Here is a 23,533-nt window from a genome sequence, read left to right on the forward strand (position 1 = left end):
CACTATACCGGCTATACGGTATACAGACATCACTACGGAGGCGTACGCTTCGCATCGCTGATAACGTGCACTCTGGATACTGATGGTGCTAACTGCGATCAATAAATATTGCAATCGGAAAGATATGATGAAAGCATAACTTCTAAAGCTAAGTGGGGTTTGCTGAGCTATCAAAGTACGTTTCTTCACTTTCTACTAGATCTACTCGTAAGTTAGTGAGGTGAGGTCACATCAGTCCTCAGTTTGGATTAAACCTGAGGCTTATTATGATTGTATAGCTGGTTATGAGTTTGATCTGGATTTGTTATAGTTATGATCTGACAGCTATTAACAATAATATTTGTGGTTGGAAAAATGTAACTGTGATCAGATCAGATTAAATCCATAACGAGTAATTACTATCAGAATTAATCTCCTTGATTGAGAGTAGTAATCAGATATTTTAAAAATTAATGCTACGACTTGCAGTTAACTTCGCGCGCCCCAAATCAACGACAGCGATCGAATCATATAACGCTCAATCAGAAATGCGTTCAGTCACTCATCATAGTTCACCTAAGAAATATTTCAACGAGCTAGCAAAGAGAAGTATATAAATTCAGCGACACAACTGACAATCTGACCTTCAGAAGAAAAGATAAACTAATAACCGTGACCAAATAACCGTCTTGAAGAAGGGCTTCCAAACTGTTTGTCCAATATAATGGGCTGTGTTTGCCGACCGTGATTGATGCCTTCGCCGAACTAATGGATCGATTTCCGATCCACTACCTGTTTGCAGGATACGTTTTAAGACGTAAGTATAAGTTGATATAAGTATTAGTCGCAGTAGCAAGGTTTTCCCTCCGTGGAGAACGATACGGTAGTCTCTCTATCACTCTTTCATATTTAGTGCGTCAGAGACATGGCATTTCGTTCGCTGCGGAGCGTAAGCGTTTGGCATATTCTCGGCTGTGCACCCAGGAGTTGATGTGTATAAGGCTGGTGTCAAAAGTGATGTTTGGTGAAGTGGTTTTGCGACTGACATATTTATATCCGATTTTTAGCAAATTTTTGACGTATCTGAAAAATCAATTCGGGCCGTGTGACATCTCTCGTCTCCTGCCCTAGTAGCACGGTCGCATTTTTATCATTTGTCACCATACCTGTCACGTTCTAACGAGTATGTAAGTACGAAAGTGACGGGCATAGTGATAGTCGATAAAAATGGAACCGTGCTGAGCCCGCTGCGGGCTCAGGGCGGTGAGGGCAGGAGACGAGCGATGTCACACGGCCCGAATTGATTTTTCAGATACGTCAAAAATTTGCTACAAATCGGATATAAATATGTCAGTCGCAAAACCACTTCACCAAACATCACTTTTGACACCAGCCTTATACACATCAACTATCACAACCGGAATGTAGCCAACTGGAATGTAATTCCACCTTGTTAGATTAATTGTCTGTAAACTTACTTCGATATTATATGGAATTGAAGTTTTACAGCGACACAATATACCATTTTGAGTCCGGATTGTGGCTGTTAAAAATAATGACGGGTTTAAACCGCCTCATTTACTGAACTTTTAACAAGCTCGTCTGTCAATCCGAGTTTTGCGAAACCCCTGTGCGTATTCGAACATTGTTTTACATTTTATACATGTAACTAGGGCGCATGAGATACAGTTATTTTAAAGTTAATACGAATATAAATCATGATACATAAGTTTAATCTGCATAAATTAGCAGCTCAGCACCCCTAGCACATGATTGGCGTGACAGTATCTCGCGGCGTGACAGACTACCCGTATTTTTCTAACTATGTTAATAAAAGAGGGACGGGAATAATTTCATAGAACTTTGACTTTTCAAATAACACTTGCAAGATTGTGCTAATCGCTGCCGAGTTATCTTGGACTTGACTTCTATTGAATTATTTACAATTAAAACAGTACTGACAGTATGCATATAAAGCACATTAAAGTACATTTTACTTCTTGCGTCTTGTTAACATTCTGTAAATATTAAAACCTTGCCAACTGGAGCAATAATGGCTTTAGCAATAAATAATAATATGATAATACCGTATTCCGCCTTAACGAGCCTCAGCATTCAACTGCATACAGCCGCTATATCAAAATATTTATTATTAATTCATTTACATAACAACGGAAAGTCGGTACTTATGTAAAACACAAACTTGCAACCGTTTCAAAAACAATATTTCAATGGATTAACTTTGAACCTATTAATTATGATTTATAAGATCACAGAAATAAAATGATATCAACGTGCTAACACAACAAAAATTTAATGAGCACCGTATAGATAAAAAAATTATTGAGTCAATACTTAATGAAGACCTCAAACCTACAATAAGAACTAAAAATAATTTGTTGTCTTATTTCCCTATATCAAAACGAAAATAGAAAGCACAATTTCATGAATTAAATCAAGTGTATTTCAATTGTTTTGTTTAAGTTCCCAGTAGCTTTTGTTTCAAGTTATATTAGAAACGGAATGTTTTGACAACTGAATATATCTAGCTGTCAAATACACCCGATAAGAGTATAATTAGGTAGCTGTATTTAAATTTTGAATGTACGTGTTTAATAATCGAGATATTATTGTGATTCAAAGAAATCACATTTGTGGTGTTCCTGATTGTGACAGGATAAAAGGGTTTTGTAGCAATAGTTTTTGTTTTAATAGTACTTACCTACTATAATTATGTAAGTACAGTTTATCATTGTCTTATGTGTATAATTAATTACATACGTAACGTTGAAAATTTTATATGTATCTGACTATTTTCATTGTTTTACTTAATAAAAATATTAAGCAAACAAAAAGATGCTAAGGAAAAAAAATGCAGTTACAAAAAGCAAATATGGTGTAGACGTCATATGGCTACATACATAATATAAAAACCGTAAAAATGTGTCTACTTTGCTCCGAACTTCAAAATTTAATTATTAACATTTTAAAAAATATAAACAACATAAAGTAACCTAAATAAAATTAAAACTACCTACATAACAGACCATGACGCCCCATCTGATCCACATCACTCCCACAGTGGCATATATGCGGCGCACAGATTGGAACCCCCAGGCGTAGACCAACTGCCACACGGAGGGTGTTTCCGTCTAGATGAGTGCCAGTATTGGGTGAGGGATATGCGTTGAGCCAGTGGCCAGCGTCCCTACAACCAACTGCGATCAAACGAGCGCGTTCAGCTCCTTCGCTGTTATCTAAACATGTGGTATACGTTAATTTCGATAAAGCATCATCCCAGCTCCTCTGTGATTTTAGATTATATGGAGGGTCAATTCCCGGGCATGCAGACAGCCAGGCATTTCTAGCATCGCCCAAGCCTGTGATCTCATAGTTTGTGGGTAAAACCCTTAGGATTTTTCCTACAAGATCAGCAGAGCTATGGACGGACGATAGAAATGCCGGCAGTGAAACGCTAGAGATTTTGCGTAAGCCCAGCCCGCCGTACCGAACGGGTAGAGACGCTTGTAACCACGATTGATCGGATAGCTTTATATTAAGAATACGCTCTAAGGTAGTCCGGACCATGAAGTCTATAGGTAGCAGCAAATTTACATGTTTCCAGAAAGGGCTGCAGCGAAGCACATACATTAACTGGGGAACAAAAAGACAAAATTTAAGAATGGTGAGGGCTGAATGGGGGCTGATTTCTAGAAGACGGTCGGCGTAATTTTGAAATTTGGAAACGGTGTTACTGATAAATGTTGGAAAATAAACGTCAAAAATTGGAGTCCCCAGGAGGCTAAGGGAATCTCTTGTAACAGTGGTAACATTAGGTGTTATAGTATTGAATTTCTCTGTAACGTCCGAGTGGTTTAGTGACGGATCGTGAATATATAGTTCACATTTATTACAGTTCAGGTCTAGACCTATGGACTCGAACTTGGACTTGAGAACGGAGAGATCCGAAAGGACTGTTTCCAAGTTGCCTCCTAATGTTCCATCGTCCAGGTACCAGACATTGAAATCAGAAGATAAATTTTGAATGATGGGGTTGATAGCTAAACAAAAGATAGCCGGCCCCAAGGGATCACCCTGCTGGCATCCTACTTCCGAAGAAATTTCATGACTGCGGTACATTAATTTGGAAGGATCAGCGTAACAATGAAGGAGGTAATTATAAAGCTCTGGGGTGTTATTCCTGATTTCCGCCAGCAGGGTGTCTCTATTCACAGAGTTAAATGCGTTTTTGATGTCAATCTTTAATAAAACTTGGCATTGGTCGTTGCTGAGGTATGTGCGAAGCGCGTGAACAGCCGCCTCGCAGCCACCTTTTGTACCACAACCTAATTGTACTGGTTCGAACCTATGCTGCAATTTTGAGATAATGTGCCGAACAGAAATTTTTGATGCCAAACGCCTAAACGTCGATCCAACTGCGATCGGTCTCACGCCACCGTCCTTTTTTGTTAAAGCAATTAAATTGGCTCCGTAGAGAATAGGGACAATATCTGCATGTACACGGCCACTCAACATAAGATTTACCATGTTAGTTAAAGATATAATGAGTTTTCTGCCGGCATCACCAACACCGTGTGCTATGAGATCTTTAAGGTGTTGTGGTGAAATTCCATCAAAATTGTGGTGTTTTCGAAATTCTGAGCACCTCGTCTATGCAGATGACACAAAAATCTACAAAGCTGTGTCCTCGGAAGCAGATTGCCGTGCATTACAGCATGATTTGGATAACTTTTCCCTCTATTGTTCAGATAATCAACTTTTCTTGAATAATGAAAAATGTTTCATAATCAGCTTTAATCGTAAAAATGATCCGTTAATTTTCAATTACACCTTAGTCGGGAAAAATATAGCCCGGGTATCTTCCATTAGGGACTTAGGTGTTACATTAGACTCACAATTAAATTTTAGTTTACATATGGATAACATATGTAAGCGAGCTTATAAGAAGTTAGGGATGATTCTCAGGATCGGACAGCCCTTCAGGCGCCCCAATACTTATAAACTTTTATTCTATTCCTTTGTTAGGAGTATACTTGAATTTGGTTGTGTTGTTTGGACACCTCAGTATCAAGTTCATATTGATCGCCTGGAAAGGGTCCAAAATATTTTTCTAAAATCTCTCTGTTACAGAACGGGCAATTATTTCGAACGTACTTCGTTAGCAGCGAAGCATTTTTGTGTTCCTTCCCTTTATAACCGAAGAAACTATTTAGATGTAATGTTCTTATTTAAAATTCTTAATGGAATAATAAAATGTCCGAATCTCTTAGAATTAGTCACTTTCAGTTGTCCGCACCTCCCCCTACGTTCCAGATCTCTATTTCATATCAGCTTTGCTCGTAAGAATTACTCTCGGCACACTTTTTTCAGACGAGTCCCTAGTTATGTTAATAAGCACTTACATGATATTGATCCTTTTCACTCTTCCTTGTCTAGTCTCAAAATTGAACTTAAACGTAAATTGTTTTAGTTTAAATATTAGTTTAGATATTAAAAATTGTTTTAAATAGGTAACAAAATGTATACACGTAACTTTCTGATTGTCCTACCTTCCAAACAGTGAAACAAATTGATGACTACTTGTCTTATCCGATAACACTAAATTAGAAATTGATGTTAAACCTATTTTCCAATCTTCTACGTACGTACCCTCTATATAACTTCACACAATACTGTTTGTTTTGAAGACTGGTAAATATAATTTAAATAGGTATGGTTCATAATTTCAAATTTCTTTTTCTTTCTACGGTTATTATGTATGTTAACATTATTTACTGATTAATGAACCTCCAGGTCTGTTTCTTAAGTATGTTAAGTACACTACATTGTACTATAAATCCATTTGCATTATGTGACTGTTTGTGTTCTAAATAAATAAATAAAAAAAAAAAAAAAAAAAAAAAAAAAAAAAAAAAAAAAGACCTCCAGCTGAGCCGGTTTTGAAATTATAAATTGCATCAACTATATCCTTATCTTCGACTTGGAGGCATTCTTCGATCGCAGTTGGTGGATCCAGGAAAAACGGAACAGTGGAGGCTGAGGGATGCTTTGAACGCAAGGCTGTAAGGGTTTCGGTAGAATCTGGAGATAATATGTCACTGGAAAACAAAATACGAGCAGCGCCTTTCAAGTCTCCGTCAGTAATCTTATTTTCTACCGTTTTTGCTAGGTTGAAGGCAGAAAACTTGTGACCTACTCGAGCTGTTTTGTCAAAAGGCAAATCTAAAGGCTTTATACAGTTATTTTTGATTTTTTGAGTTAAGGATAGCTTTTTGTCCTCAGAAGTGACATGTAAAGTGTTGTAAACAAAAGTAAGGAGATTGCTCCATGTATCCATGTCGTTTACCGTCACGCATTGGTCAATTAAATAGGACAGGCGAGTGGCAACGCATATCCTAGCGCCGCTAGGAATTCTTTTTGTAACTGGAAAGCTATTTTTGAGGTAACTAAGGTAGAGATGCAGACTTGGACGTGGCGGGGCTTCATTAGAGAGCGATGGACTCGAACTCGAAGCTGGAGCAGCATTTTGTGATAAACAGATTCTGTGTGTTTTGGAAAAATGGATATTGAGACCGCGGGAACTTTGAAAAGATTTGTGACATAAATGGCAAGGGAAATTTGTCGAAACGGCCGGTTGACTTAAAGTAGGCATATACAAGATGTTAGATAGACTTAGTATAAAACTTACAATAATATAAGGGATATAAAAAATGTAGTAATAAGTAAATTAGGTAATGCGACGCTCTTCCTCTGACCACCGAAAAGCTTTGGCGGTGTGGTAAGTTTATCGTTTGTTTACTTGCTGTAGGCTTCTTTGAGGCAGGGCCTGCCGGGCTTCGTGTGAAGATTAGTGGTTTTTGTGAGACAGCGGGTATAGTTTTACACAAAGCGCTAGAACTCAACTTCACGAAACAACCACCATCTAATAATTATTTAAATGTGTCTAGTTTTTTTGTAAATATTATTCTTGCTTGACAACCATTTGTCACAGTCATAGCCGCTAAATTTCGCAAGGCCGTATCATGAGTACTCGGGCTGCGGTCTCACTGGTTTCAGCACGGAGGTTTTGATGTTCGTTTTCTTCTGCTATACAGCTTTGGTTAAGCAGGGTATTACGTGAAAAATTGGAAATAAAAATAAATATCTCGGAGAAATCTTTCGGACCGTGTTTGAATTTTAAAATAATAACATTGTAGTAGGTATGTTGATACATAATATGCTGATTTAAAGTAGGCCATCACTCTTTCATGTTTTAACACAAAATGAGGTTGAGATATAGTTTTCGTTCATAAAAACTTTTGGAGCAAGGTAGGCACATTTTACGGTAGGTACCTAATATAAACAAACCAGAAAGTAATAAATTACACCTACATAGTAAGTATACTCACAAAGTACAGGCCTGACCTTTCACATTCGCTCCCAAATAAATAAAAACCGTCCACCAAATATATTATTTCCAGCAGTTGACACGGTAAAATAAATAAACAGGGCTTTTCGTACATTTATAATTTTAACCCTCTCGAATCACACGCCCGCTTGTTGTCTGTGACAACAGAGTCCTGTTCAGAATATTCGAAAATAATGTTCCCGTTGACAGTCCCCATTGAACATATACAGCGAAGGAAGAAGAAAAAACATTACATTTCATTATTACTTTTGTCCGAATCCACTGTAGAATTTAACATTTAACAATGGCTTTTGGCCTTCGGTATTATGTACGTTCATGTCATCTATTTCATACTACATACATATTATAATTATCCTCGTATAAAACCGCGTACTACCTAATCAAAACCAACTACCTGAATAACGAGTAGCCCTAGACTCGAAATTAAAATATCAGATTGCAGACCAAACAAAAACTACAAAACTGACTACCGAGACACAAGAATCCATATAAAAACATTTATTTAACATCTTTGACGAAGGCGCCCAATAACAAAAGTTCTTGGACGCACTTGTGACAACAATCCTTTGTTGACAGATCTCGTGATTTTTTTTATCAACCCGCGACAAACTCAAAGGATTCGCTACGAGCCGTGTCCACTCGAGATGGGGACATCTGTTATATTAAATTAAATGTCTTCCGTTGGCGGGTCTGCAAATAAATTTATGATGTTCATAAGTCGCATGAAGGTGTTTTGAGTTGTACAAATGTTACGCCGTTTTTTTTCTTGTTGTGATTCTGGAAATGATGTTAGCGAAACTAATTTCAGTAGTGTATCTGGCTCGTAATAACTTATTGTGAAACGATACAACCCAATGTATTAAACAAATTACACAGAATGAATATAGGTATGGCTAATGAACATAATCATATATTATGCAGGATTACATTTTTTGACTTTGATGAGTTATGAGCCTACAGTACATACGGGCAAGATCAATAAAACAGGTTAGGAATTAGGTATGTCCTAAAATTACGAGTTAATGTGGCTCTTATTTCATTACTCTCTAATGTGGTTTTTTTCACCCCTTAAAAGAAGAACGGTATCAGTCTATAAGGTGAAAATACTGATAATGCTCATTTATTCGGTAAGTACTAAAATAAGCAGTATGTTCTATATAATTCTAGAAAAATATTGAGCAACTTGAATAATTACTTAATTTTCCTCTCAAGGCTTTTACGCAACGGTTTATTATTAGTGCCCTATGTTATATTGAAAATGGTGTAACATCCTGCGTGGTTTCCGTTACGTCGCCGTCGCAGAGCGAATTACCGTGTTTATGGGTACTAATGCAAGGGAATTATCAAGTGCATTTTGCTACATCAGGATTTGCTTAATACCTTAATTTTTAAAGCATAGGAATAATATGTCCAAGCTTGACCGTTAGGAATGTTTTCTCAGTAAATTCGAGGCTTTATCAGAAACTAGCGGATTTGTAAATATACATTTTTTTAAAGAAAAATAAAGGTTTAAAAATGACTTGCAATTAATAATTACTTGCTTTGCTAGATTTATACTATTTAAAAAATTGGATTTTGTCTTTTCGCAATGAGCCAGACAATTAGTGTAATATGGCCGTCAAACCATAAAATAAGCAAAACAAAGAAATCAGCAAATAAGTACTCAGTCAGGTAAAAGTGTACTATGACACAGATAAATTACAATGTGATTCAGTACTTATTTATCTCAAATAGCACGTTTGAGTTTCGAAAGCCTAATTATGCAAAATAAACAAAAGCAAAGTACTTTAAATGAAAATTAAAATCCAATTAAGGAAAACGAAGCTTTTTCCTCACAAACATTCATACCGTAAAACATATAATTTCGCTCCGTACAAGCTAATATGAACACACAAAACGACTAATATGCGGCAAGACACGTACCTCCATAATTGCGAAGTCTTATGGCAAACTGAATGAAATTTTGCACAATGAAAATTAGACGGTGGAATAATGTTGCCATTTAAGGTGTTCAACAAACCATGAATGAAAATAATAGGCACTCCCCACCAATGCAGAGCGCGAATGACATAATAGTAATTAAGAGCGAACTACCAGAAAATTTTGCCCTCCAACAATGTTTTTGCGACAATGTCGTTAAGTAAAGACGCTTCCATTTCACAGGCAAAGGACGGTTCTATTAAGCAAATAAAACTGTTCATTAAATTCGTAATTTATGCGTTCGCGGGTTGTATTCATCGTGTTATAAATTTCCCTCGTTCAGGACTTTCGAGAGTTCGAGAATTTCACAAAAAATTTCACTCAATCGCGCTCATTAGGAGATTTGGGAATTTATTTTTAATTTAGTTTTGTTTGTCTTAACAACAGGTGTTTAAAGTTTAAACTATAATTCATTCTATGAAATTAAATTTTAAGTGTATGAAAGAGCTGTCCACACTTCATTATTTATTACCGGCTTCCTCCGTTCCAGGTAAACTCTGTGGGGAAAGTCTCAATTCAAACAACAGCCGTTGACATCGGGCAAATAAAGAGCCATCCCAACGTGCTATGGCCCATTTTTACGCCATAAAATTATTCTCATCTCCCATCATTTCGACCGTAAACCTTGTTATCATTGTCTAATATTTGGCTTTTTTATTACGACCAAGTTTGTCTGAACTGTTAAGAATCTTGATGTGTTTTAATTTCGTTTCTTTAGAACTCGTTATGTCTTACGTTGTGATTACGAAAACGCGGTATTTCAAAGTAAATGAATGAATGAATTCAATTTATTTTTAGAAGGGTTAAGTTATTGTTTTCGTAATTGAATTTTCGCTGAATTGTACTATTAAGATTGTTATCGGAACATAAAAATGAATTAGAAAAGTGTAGGAGAAAGGAATTCAATTTTCTTATTTCACCTGGTTTTTAAACAAGTTTTCAGCTCAATCATGTTCGGATATATTTAACAATGTATGTACATTTTTTTAAATATTTAATATCGAATTATTACCAAAAACATAATAAGCTTTTAAACCGTGTTTCGCCTTTTCACGTGGCAACATGACAACTAAAATAAAAATAATAAATATAAACGGTAAAATAACGTGTCGATAAAATAAAATTAAAACAGTTTTCACGGCTTAATAAAATAGGTACGAAAATGTTAAACTAATATTTTACTGACTAAAAAGCAACTGAAATTCGCAACTTCAATCGCTAGAAGTTGAAATTGGCAGTCAACTATCGAAGAAAAATAAAAATATGCAATTCAATTTATTAAAGTATTTAAATTGAAATTGAAACTCCAACAGACTGGTCCGCGCCCGACTCTACTGCGAATACCGATGGACTATCGAGAATATAGAAAGGATAGGAGATGTCTGTTAATTTTCGCACATATTTTGTTAAATAAAATATAATTTCTGAGTCTACTTCTCTTGATATCCCTCTACGTAAAAATATTTTTTTTGCCATGTCAAAAAGTAGATGCATATTAATTTTAAGACATTTGTCAAATAATTAGTTAATACTCAAGTAAACACGCTATAAATTAATCTAACTCATGGTGTACACACTTGATTTGTAAATAAAATATTTAATAAAATTTACCGAGTCTCCATTGCTTGCTTTATTCTAGAGGGGTCTCTTTAAAACTATTTCCTATTTCCGCGCACAGAACGGACTATACTCCGGCAAGTGGACTAGAAATCTGTGGTGGGGTCAAACTATGCACAAGTTCGCGGACAAACCTCTATCTGATTCTTCATTATACAAAAATGTATACATTTTTAAACATAATCTATATAGTGGGCACTCATCGGATAGCGTGCCAATGGTGCATAGTTGCATACCTACGGTTGCCACCGATTAGAAACTTACCAATTCTTTGAGCCTTGGCCCTACTGTGCGTGTAGCGTGGCAACGGGATGAGAACGTTTGGGATTTAATGAGAACAATTGTTCCCGCCTTGACCACCGGTGGACTTAACTTGGTCACTTTTTCTTTAGTGTCATCTTCTTCCTTGCGTTGTCCCGGCATTTTGCCACGGCTCATAGGAGCCTGGGGTCCGCTTGGCAACTAATCCCAGTAATTGGCGTGGGCACTAGTTTTTACGAAAGCGACTGCCATCTGACCTTCCAACCCAGAGGGTAAACTAGGCCCGTATTGGGATTAGTCCGGTTTCCTCACGATGTTTTCCTTCACCGAAAAGCGACTGGTAAATATCAAATGATATTTCGTACATAAGTTCCGAAAAACTCATTGGTACGAGCCGGGGTTCGAACCCGCGACCTCCGGATTGCAAGTCGCACGCTCTTACCGCTAGGCCACCAGCGCTTACTCTTTCTTTAGTGTATGATATCGCACTTTTTCTTTAGTGTATGATATCTATTTCGGTTTATTTTGTGAGATGGTGGATATAAGGGAGTTTAGTGTTTTAATAGTTAGTTGAAGTATTGTTCCGCAGTGTCACAATGTATCTATTCCATATAAGACTGCTATTGAAATACAGATTGAGTCAGATGGTAACTCTGTTGCATAGGTGTAACTGATTGATTAATACATTTTAAATCTTACCAACGCAAACACCTCTACTTAATTACACGCAACTTGTCACATTATATAATTATTAGCAAGCACAAGCTTCAATATCAATATCGCCAGCGATCAAGGTTCAAGTAGCAATTTCGACACTTACATTAAGAAAGCTCCATTCAGCTTACTCGTATATCTATTACTTTTAAAATCAATATGGTCATGTACGCGTCATAATATACATTACACAACCATCCTACGAAAGAAGTCAGATCATTACGAAAACTGGCATCATGAGTGACAATTTAATGAAGTGTTGGGCTATTGTATAATTAAGAAGGTTGTTAAAAGCCTAAGATTTGATGAATGTGAGGAGTGTGTGGTTTCGCAAGCATCTATGAAATAAATTATTGAATGTTAAATTGCAAACGTATCGTTTACATTTTTGTTCAAAAAGGTCAATATGATGTGTCCTTAGATTTTAAAGATTAATGATTTTAAATACGCTATATGAGTTTAGATATGGAATCGGATTTAAATTAGTAAACATTTTTCTTTAAATTACCTAAATAGATCACGTGAATAGCGTGGGTACGATAGGTATGTATTTTATTTATTTATTTAAACTTTACTGCACATAATACAAATAAAATGTACTAATGTATTTTCTCACCAATCAATCTGCTTACGTGTATTTTTCAAGAAGTTGACAAAATACCTGGACTCCCTGGTGCGTATGAACACAGAACTATGTTTGTATGCAAATTATCAAACCATTTTCGACACCTATTCTAATTACCTTGAATTTGCGGCAGCAAATCTCTAATTTCGCCGTCATTAGTTATCACGTAACGCAATTTCGGATTAATTCGGGAAGAGAACTCCCGAATTCTCGTCTTTGTTGATACGGAAATTACAAACAAGCCTAACCACAACAACGCACAGTTAATTGCTCATTTCGAAATTCTCATTAGCTTCCTGGTAATCAATCAAAACTATGTACCTAAACTGCGGAATGTTGGCTAAAATATTGTTGCAGCATGTGGTGAAATGTGTTAAATTAATTAAGATAAGAGCGTGGTGCTCTTAACACTTCTATAAACAAACTATAACAATTACATTCGTATCTATAGAATCAAAACATTAGACGTTTGCAAGATTAGAGTGTTCACGTACGATTAGCTCGTTATGGTAAAGTTTATAAACGTATGATTAATTCGTAAATAATTCAGATCAGATGATCAAATACTTACTATGATAGTTATCTACACTATTAGGATACATTTCAGTAGCCACTTGACCTATTTACTGTCTTACGTGGAGCTGACACATCGACACTAAATTGATGCAACTGGCAGACCTCTAGTCTGCCCTCAAGGCACAATAAGCCATCGTCGAGAACGCTCTGCTGTATAAGGAAAAAGGTATAATCTTGAGAGGTTCCATTTTTTTTCTCGTTCATATATCGTTTTACCGACTGCTTATTCGATAACACACTTTATTTTACTAAATACATTTTCTTCCTTATGGCGTCACGTCTACACTTACCTCATAATTTTTACTTTTATAACCATTAAAATATGTGACATGCAATATAAATGAATTTCATTGTTTGTTGTTTGTTTGTTTTGTTGTTTTTAATTTTCTATTTTGTTTTTATTAAATAGAAAATGGAAAACATGGCATCTTAAAGAAATGAGCACACTCCCATCTTAAACCCCTCTGGTGTTGCGACGAGTGATTTAGTATAAACAATCACTTTACCCAAAGGTTGACTAGTAATTAGTGAATTATTTGTATTTTATGCTACTTTAAAGTTTAAAAAAAACTGTTTTTATTTTACAGTAAAATACATTTTAACCCTGAATAAATTTGAATCAAATACAAAAACCTGAATATAAACAAAATAATCATCATGTAACTTGTACAAAGAATTGAACGATACTATCTCATGTTCATAATCTACTGACGATATGACTGTCATAAAACTATGCAGATGGAATAATATACATGAAAGTTAACCAGTTATTATTATTCCATAATAAGTATAATTGTATATTGCAATAATTTTATAGGTACGAAAAAAAGTCCAAGTGAGAAGAAATTAACACATGAATTAAATTAACAAGCTCAGTCTGCAAAGTTAAAAAGACATGTAAATATTCCTACCGCGGTATTCGGATAACAAGATCCGTTCTAGAGAAGAGAACGATACGATATGTACTAGGTATCAACTAGTTTATATTTCAACTAGATATCTTTTGCAACTCAATTCGGGCAACCACTGTCACTTTTACGTTAAATTATCGTTTTAAAATAGTTTCAAAATCGTTTTGAGATCTAAAAATACATAACGAGACGTTTTGGACATTGTGAAAATCGTTCAAAAGTATCTCCAGAATCGCGAAAATGTCAAATTTGACAGGCTAGATCTTAAAAATATCGTTGTCGTATCTTGGTGATGTCTAATAGATATCTAGTTCAAAATCCGAGTCGGGCCACTAGTGCGCAAAACATTTAAGTTAGCAATATACGTTTCAGTGTTATTTTTATCTCTTTTTCTAATTACAAATAAGTGTAGGTACACGTTATACGAGTATCCACATGCAACCATCAATAGACCAAATTGCGGACTAACAAGTCTAACAACCATGACTGGGATAAGGAAAATTGTCATTGCCGGCGGCATTTAGTCACATTCCCGAGGAAATCGAAAGCTTCGTTTTGCCCTTCCATCCATATTGCGAGTTATACGACTTTTAGGATTGAAACGATCGAATTTAGTACCAATCTTGGAGTTGCAGTTGACGTTTAATGAGTACCTATTTGCTATATATAAAGCGGTGTTAATTGAAAAGTAGTCTAGGTAGTTATGAGCGTGTATTTTAAACTTGAAATTTTAATGACTATTGTTTTTTTCTCATCTTGACTGAAAGTGCGTTTTGTTTATATTCATCTGGACATTTGAATATTTTATCAATGTACTTATGACCTTTATGATTTATAAGTTATTGCTGTATTTTTAAATCTGTTTATATTTTTGTAATGCACCTATCCTACTTTGCATGTATGTACCTATTGTAAAGCAAAATGAAATTCTTATTCTGATTTGAGAATCAATTGAAATAACTTCAATCTATTGCGAAATTATTTCAACCTTCCAAAAGTATAATTAGAGAGCATCAAAATAAGTTATTCAATTAAATCATTAAGTAAAGCTATTAATTTGAATTGAGCAATATTAATATGAGGAGCAATTAAACATCACGCATAAGAGGAAATGTGTTAATTCCTATGCATGAGACTGTTTCGATAATTGTTTTAATGGACGATTGCCAACCAAATGCAGTCGATGGTATACTGCCGTTGTAATTAATTATTATTAAGATTAATTTTTATATAGAGATTAGACCCTGACATTTTTTCATAGCTTAACTGCTCATAAAATATAAAATTCGTACAGAAAACTATTTACTAATAACTATCTTATATTAATATGTGCGTTTATGATTATGACCATTGTCAATTTAGAGCAATACAATATACATGTTGATTCAATTATATAGAATACAGCAGCGCCTACCAGTCAAGTGTTACCTATTTCTAACTTCATACATTAATTTAAAGAAATTATTATAAGAAATAAAATGATTTTAATGGATTAGGATCACGTACCTATAATGAATTTAAAATACATCACGTAATATCCGAAAAATAAATAATGAAAATTTGTCTAATTAATTATTCTGGAAATTTTCTACAATTATTTTAATAACCAGTTTTAATTATAGATCAGGGCTATAATAATAGAATATTACAATGAATGTACTTTCATTTGCATTGGCCAGAAGGTTCCTTCTTACGTAACATTTGGTGTCGTGACCTTTCGGTTATGTGATTCACGAAGACAAAGATATGAAAAGTCATTAAAAATGAAAAATTGTGCTCCGTTTTATTTGGGTCATAGTAATGAGTTTGATCGCCTTGAAATCAATATGAGCTACCTACATTATTTGAGAGGGTTTAATTTGTATTTTTGCCAATACGAATGTGTCATTATTTTCAGGTAAAACAATGGTAATTGGTAATATGAGAGCGAAAAAACAGTAATGTATTTTTTTGCAAAAACATTTCTTGTTCTTTAAGTGCGTGTTGTTTTCATTAATATTTGCATAGACTTTAAGATATCACCATCAACCGATATACATAATATAATGTAATTGTTTTTTAGGACGAAAATAAAAAGCCTTAAAACCAAAAACAAATAAAATAAAAAATCGGAGTATGAACATTACGAGAGACTTGGTAATACAAAAAAAATACATACTTACATGATCATGTATTTCTGGCAAAATTTATTTAGGCGCCTATGATTTGTTTAATAATAAAAACAGTTCTTGTAAAATTACTTGTATTTTCATAGTTTTTTATCACAACTAATCATGCTAAGGTGCGTTAAATAATTCATAAGCAGTGGCTACTTCCAAGTCGAATAAAAAAGGCAGGTAGTCAAGAAAACAAAAAGATAATTTTACGACCCATCTTTTGTTGTCAATGTATAGGGAGTCACTGAGAGTCATAACATTTGTTAGATTTATGGCCTTCAAACATTATGCCTTTGTCTTCGAAAGAAAGGCTACTGTTCGTCACAAAAACAACACCTTTTTACAGAATTCCCATTTAAATCTGTAGGCGTAATCTTAGGGTACACAGTTTTTGTATTGCATTTTAACAGTTCAATCGCCTCTTTGGTGCTTATTTTTTACGTAGCTATAAATTTACCTGTTCTATTTTGAGTTCCTTCACCTTTCTACAGTTGTCTTTAGTCTTTATACATAAATGTTGATCTTACATTAGTATTTATTACTTCACTTCCTCTATTACGTAATTTGCTTTTGCAAGCCTTTAGCATACCTTTTTAGGACTTCCTATATCATAATCACAATATTGTATACCATATGCATTTATCCCCATCTTCCGCTCGTATCTCTGTTGTCGGCACAAACTTGGCAAACGAAGTTGTCCGTACTCAATGGGGATCCTCATGCCTCGAAGGAGACCTCAATTAGACTCCATTTGTGTTAATCCGCTAGTTCTGTTGACCGGATAGGCAACTGAGACGATCGCTTGATGACTCATTGTTGCATGACGTAATGGGAAGAGAAATGTGTCTCGTAAAAGTATTATATCCCTAAGCAATAAAATCCAATAAATGAGTCATTATGACCAAGGCTTCTATATCGGCTAGTCTTACATGTGCCGTAGAATTTATGTACGGGTAGGTAGGCGTCTGTAATGAATTGTTTTGTTATAGAACTGTATAAGGAGATAGTCACAAAGTTTAACTGTTAAGGAACGCTTTCAAGTAAAGATATTACCTTTAAGGTTACATTTAAATGACCACAAGGTTAATGATACGGCTGTTGTGATGTCGTTTCCCTGATACGGCTTCAGAACGACACTGAAGACATTTTATGGCTGTGTAATAAAATTGACAATTGCAACCACGCAATTTGCAAGCGGGCTTCTCTTGTAGATTAAAGCCGGTGTAATTTAAAATTCAGGAGGTGCCTTACCTTAGGCTTATGATACTCTATGAGAGGTGACCGCTGCATTCCAGTCACGTCCGCGTCCTGTGCCTTGTCAGATTTAGGTGGTGCAAGTATAGAACCTTTTTATAATCTCGAGCTTTGAAAAAAAGGTCAGCTTTTCCCCAGTGTAATGTATACTTTAACTGTGTGTGCGTTTTATAGGCGCTTCGTGTTAGTTCGAATACTATGTTGAGTTTAGTATGTATTTAAGTGTGTAGCGCTTTCGTAAATGAAATACGTTTTACTGTTAAATTATTATTATTGAGCGTCAAGAACAATGCTATAGCTGTTGCTACTAATTAAATACATAAAAATATTAAAAAAAAGATGGAAAAGGGAAAAAGGATGGTGGAAATAAAATGTCAATGTTATGCAAAAATTATCACAATGGCTTTATTAAAGTATATAAATAGTATACTCGTGACTTAAATTATATTTTATGGACAGTTATTTACATTATTTACAAAGTAACATACTCTACAGCAGTCTTATAGAATTATTTACACCAACATCACGAAACATGTACGCCTTTTGGAATGGCGAGAAAATACAAAAATAGATTAAATTTATAATTATTTGGTATAATAGCGCGTTTTGCAATGACATAAAGATTAACATGAAGCTGACTAAATAGTTTACATTAACTGAGCTCATGAGAAGCGCGGACTAGACAAGGTAGGCTTGACCTGAGGGTTGGGTATCAATTAAAGGAGGCGGGGGCGGCCAGTGCCGAAATTCCCTCCGTCGGTTGGGATTGCTCCCTCCGAGTTCTAAAGAGGAGTAATCAGAGTCTATTGACGAGTAAATATGATCCGACGGCGGCCTTCCATCGGGTCCATAAGATGCCTGCCCTTGCTGTGAACCTACTTCTCCGAACTCTGGAGCACCGTTCAAAGCTCCAGCTGGTACTCTCATCTTTTCCGTGAACGAAAACGACCGCATTGTCCCGTTTTGAATACCGCTTCTCACTGTGTATGAATTAATATTATTTCTGTAACTAGACGATTTTTTATTATGTCTCTGATCAGGCATCGCATACCATAACTTCTCCCAAAATTTATTTTGGCCCCATCGTACTCGCGAGCTACTTTTTAATAACGGTTTTAAATCAGGATCGCATTGCGTATCCGGTAATACTGAACTATCTTCTATTATAACTAAACTATAAAATCGGGATTTAAGGATTTCGTGCATTGTTTGTCTAAATTCAAAACGCGACCATTCCGTTTCGATGAAATTCCTAGTCAAAATTATTATAATACGCTTAGAGGCTTCCGCTGCTTCTGGGAGCGGCAATGTGCATTGCATGTAAGGCGAATTGTGCTGTGGGATGTCTCTGTAATGCAAACAAAGGTGATACGAGGGGCTTCCATTTTCCAACTCAGCGGCTAACGTTTGAATAACAAAGTCATCATCCTTAGGGCTATAGCATACGTAGGCATCGTACAATTTATCAGTGTCATCGTACGCCCCGGTGAATGGGAACAATCTTATTCCGCAACTTGTATAAAGCCAGATGCGAATTGTGTCTCTAAATAAGAAAATCAAAAGGATGACTAGCATGATTAGCATAAAACCCGTGAGCGTAGTCACCATCATGGGCATGTAATTTGAGACCAGCATGTTATCTATAACAGAATCTCCGGCGTAATAGTCACTGCATATCGTGCCGTTGAGATTGAGTTCTTTTTTTTGCGGTAATTGCCCATCGGCGCTCCAACAGAACAAATCGGGGATGTCTACTATTTTAGGAACATTGTCGGCGACAAAGGTTGTAAATCTTTGTAAGTATCTACATTTACACGACCACATGTTATTTCCCAAAGAGAGTGCGTTTAAATCCATTACGCTATTTAAATTCCAAACCGCAAACTCTACTAGCCTATTACCATGTAATTTTAAAATTTTCAAAGAATACAAAGACGCAAAAGTGGAATTAGCAATGAAACTGATAAAATTGTCATGCAAATAAAGTTCCTTTAACTGCGCCAGATTTTCAAACTCATAGCCTTTTAAATGTTTCAGTTTATTACTGCCAAGATTTAATATTAATAGAGAGGATAACCCAGCGAACGTTCTATTTTGTATGTTCTCGACTCCGCTTGAATTTACATACAGCGACCTCATATTTTTTCGCCCGATGAATGCATAATTTTGCAATTCTTTAAAGTCGTTACCATCTAAGTAGACCTCGGTTGCATCCATGGGTATTTTTTCTGGTATTTCAATTGCGCGCTTACTGGAGCAATCGACTACATTTGTATGCCAAGTTTGATCGTGATAGCAGGAGCAATTATAGGGGCAGGTCATTTGGCAATCACATGCAACGTAATCGCAACAGTGGCACAATGTGAAACAGTGGGTTTCATACGGGCACAAGAAATCAGCAGATTTAAGATTACTAAGCGGTAAGTGAGTTACGCCTCTTGTGTGCGTCATGTTACAAAGGATATTTTCGAGGTCCATTATCCGAGGGTGCTGCCTCATCGCCGTCATATTGTTTATCATGGGTAACCACTCCATGGAGCAATCGCAATTAAACGGATTTCCTCCGATATAGAACTCGGGCAATGACTTGTTCGAGGGAACCGGGGACAGCCGGAGGCTGTTGATATCTAAATGAGATATCTCATTTGCGTAAATATCAACCCGAGTGAGATTGCGTTTCCCCATAAATGTGTTTACTTGGATATTGTTTATGTGGTTATTGTTTATGAACAGCAGCTCAACGCTATTGGGGATAGCCATGGGCGATATTTCGACTATGCGGTTATGGCTTACGTCTAATGTTTTTATATTAAGTTCATCTTGAAGTTTATAATAGTTTCCTAAATGTTCTATAAAATTACCATGTACATCAAGCCACTTTAATTTACTAGGTATGAAAGCATAATCAAACCAAACTAGATGGTTTTCAGACAAGTTAAGCCAGAGTAAAGAGAGCAAAGTCGAAAATACTCCGTTAATATCAGATATGAAATTACCATCTAGCCTTACAGCTTCTAACTGAGAGTTTCTTATAAAACTTCCCCTCTCTATGGATTGTATCTTATTTTTTGCTAAATTTAATACTTGTAGGCTAGGTACATCCCAAAACATGCCTACTGACAAATTTCCAATCAGATTATCTATTAGTCTTAATCCAGTTAATTGATCCAAATTCTTAAAAGAGCCATTCTTTATATCCGTTATTTGGTTTTCACCGAGATCTAACGTTTTCAATTGTGACAATTCCCAAATGGCATTCGGAACTTGTGTTAACTGATTGGAACTCAAATCCAATTCCTTCAGATCGGAACAATTCTTAAAAGCTTTCGGATCAATGTTAATTAAAAGGTTGTTGTTCAAATTCAATTTGCTTAATACAAACAACCCATTAAAAAGGAGCTCGTCAATCGTATGCAAACGATTTTCAGCTAAATTTAAAGTGTGCAAATTATACAACGGAAGAAATGTATTCTCCTCTATATATCCAATGGAGTTATTCCTTAAATCTAATATCTGGAGGAAGAATAAATCCTTAAACGTCTTACCATCTATCCTCGTCAAGCCATTATTGGATAAATTCAGAATGACTAAGCGTATAAGGCCAATAAATGTACTGCCATCGATATGAGAGCTCAAGAGCTGATTATTAGATAAATCTAAGACAAGCAGCTGTTCTAATCGGTGGAACACGCCTCTGGCTAATTCAAATAGCAGGTTATTATTTAAATATATTTCTCGTAACTCCTTCGTGTTCGTGAACGTGCCCTCGGGTACTATCTGGAGGTTATTGTAGGAAACATTTAATATCCGCAGAGAAATAAGTCCATTAAACGTTTCACTTGAGATATCGGTGATATTATTATTCTGTAGCCGTAGCTCTTGTAGATTCTTCAACCCGGTGATTTGGGATTCCTCACTCAAGGACCGCAGATCGTTATCACTTAAATCCAAACTTCGCAGGCCGGAACCACAGTTCTTCCCGAATCCAAGACGGTCCACACTTTTGATTTTGTTATGAGTGAAATTTAAAACTTGCAAATTACCCAAAGGGCAGAAAACTTCGGATGGTATTGCTTTCAAATTATTCTGCCCTAAGTCGAGTATTTGTAATTCCCTCAATCCATTGAAAGTTCCAAGCGAAAGCTCCAAGTTTTTATTTGGACTCCAATCGTAGTTTTTAGATCGAATCGACAACTTTTTCAACTCGCGTAATCCTTCAAACGCGTTGCCGGGTATTCTGAGGAGTTTGCAGTTCTCGAGTGTTAGCTCAGCGAGCGACGAATATTTTTGAAAATAGTTCGCTTCGAGATAACTCTCGAAGAGCAGAAGTTGATTGCACTCCACATTGAGACGCTTTACTGAATCGGAAGGTGCATGTGTCAAGCTGGAGCCATCTGCCTCGAGAGTTCGCACCCGGCATATTGTGCTCGTCTCGTCACCTTTCGATTGACGTCTGCAATTATCCACGCCTGTAGGAGCATACGCGGCATTAACACCCAAAGTCACTAACAAAAGAGTCAGGAGTTGAAACATTTTCTACACACATTGGTATTAGCAGTTTTGGTAGAAACTGTCCACAACAAAGTCACTTCACTTTATTTACAAATTTCGAGTCTTCGAATCAGCTGTGTTGCACTTCACTGATGTTTATGTTGCGCACGTACGATCGTTGCGGGAGGCGGCGTGGCACGTGCCGCCCTCATCGTGGCTAGAGTGCGACTGGCGAGCGTAGCACCGATGGCTCGGCGAGAGTAGTGCCGCCCCACTGCACCCCCCCGCCCTCACATAGTTACACGTTCCCTTGCATGGCGCCACTTGCGCCTACCGCTCTCGCACAATTATGTAATGTTTTCTTAATCAAACCACCGCATCGCGTAAAAAAGAAACCTAAATGGGAAACGTTATTAGACTTATTTTAATAGTGAATTGATATTTTTGCCCACTCGTAATAAATGATTTAATGCAAAAGAGGTTTGGTTATTTCTGCAATAACTTAATTAGTAAAATAAAATAAAAAATGCTTAATTGCTTTATACGGAAAGTCAAAAACTATGAAAACACAGATAGAACTAATATGTTCCTGGTGCTTGATTAAAATAAATTCAAGTACATATCTAAATGTTGACGGATCATTGAATCTATTTCTACTTTATTTAACTGAAACAGATTAGGTAAAAATAAAAGAAAACTAATATTCCTTGAAGTGAAAGAGCCATAAAATACAGCAGTGTAAAATAAGGGCAAAGAGAACATCAAAGTGACAATCAAGAACAAAGTGCAGCTATGTTGCACGAGGGCATCTTTAATTCCTCTCGCTGTTTACTTATTGGATTCCCAGCTCACATAGTTTGGTGAAAACACCCAATAAAGTTACTTTGGTGTATTGCCCCTCACATTTGTCTAGAGAAACGTACAGAATTTTCAAATAGACAAGGGCATTTTCGGGTCAACAAATTCCGGTATCTCTGATGGAGTTGAAGAGGTGCGAAGTTGGTGGGAGTAGATAATTTGATTTCCCTGTTCGACACGTAAAGTCGTTTACGGCCTAACTGGAAGTTAGCTGCGTACAGAATACGGGCCAGAAGTTTGGTAACAACGCTAGGAATACTTTACTGGGGTAAGTGAAAGATATTTTTGAATTGAATAGTGAAGCGAATCTTGTTAGTGAATCTCGCAAATTAATAAGAAACAGTATAAAATAAAATCAAACTGCACAAGAAGCATTGCCTTTCTAAAAAGCATTAGGTATATTTAACGTTAAAAATACAAACACAATGCTCTTGCAAATCTTAATAAATGTTGCAAAAACGCTTACCAACATCTAAGCAACCACTAAGCTGTCCAATTTAGGTCGCGGTTAACACCGAAAGAGCGCAAAAACAACACAACGTTAAGAGGAAAGTTTTCCTTGTTTCAAGACACCCTAAAAACACTTCAACCACTATGATATCCTTAATATTAATGTCTGGTGGCAGTATCCTGTATCAAAAGTTGTCGCTGTCGAGAGTTCTTAGCGCTAGCTTGATAAATG

At 36.0% G+C, this 23,533-nt stretch overlaps 1 protein-coding gene across 1 annotated transcript; it reads right to left on the reverse strand.

The window, feature by feature from the left end:
* Positions 1-17,882: 17,882 nt before the first annotated feature.
* LOC134651856 (toll-like receptor 7) lies at positions 17,883-22,235 on the reverse strand. Its single transcript, XM_063506977.1, has one exon. The coding sequence runs from the start codon at positions 22,033-22,035 to the stop codon at positions 18,181-18,183; it is 3,855 nt and encodes a 1,284-aa protein (XP_063363047.1). The 5' UTR covers positions 22,036-22,235; the 3' UTR covers positions 17,883-18,180.
* Positions 22,236-23,533: the final 1,298 nt, after the last annotated feature.

The sequence above is a fragment of the Cydia amplana genome, chromosome 10, assembly GCF_948474715.1.
Source record: "Cydia amplana chromosome 10, ilCydAmpl1.1, whole genome shotgun sequence".
Classification (NCBI taxonomy): Eukaryota; Metazoa; Arthropoda; class Insecta; order Lepidoptera; family Tortricidae; genus Cydia; species Cydia amplana.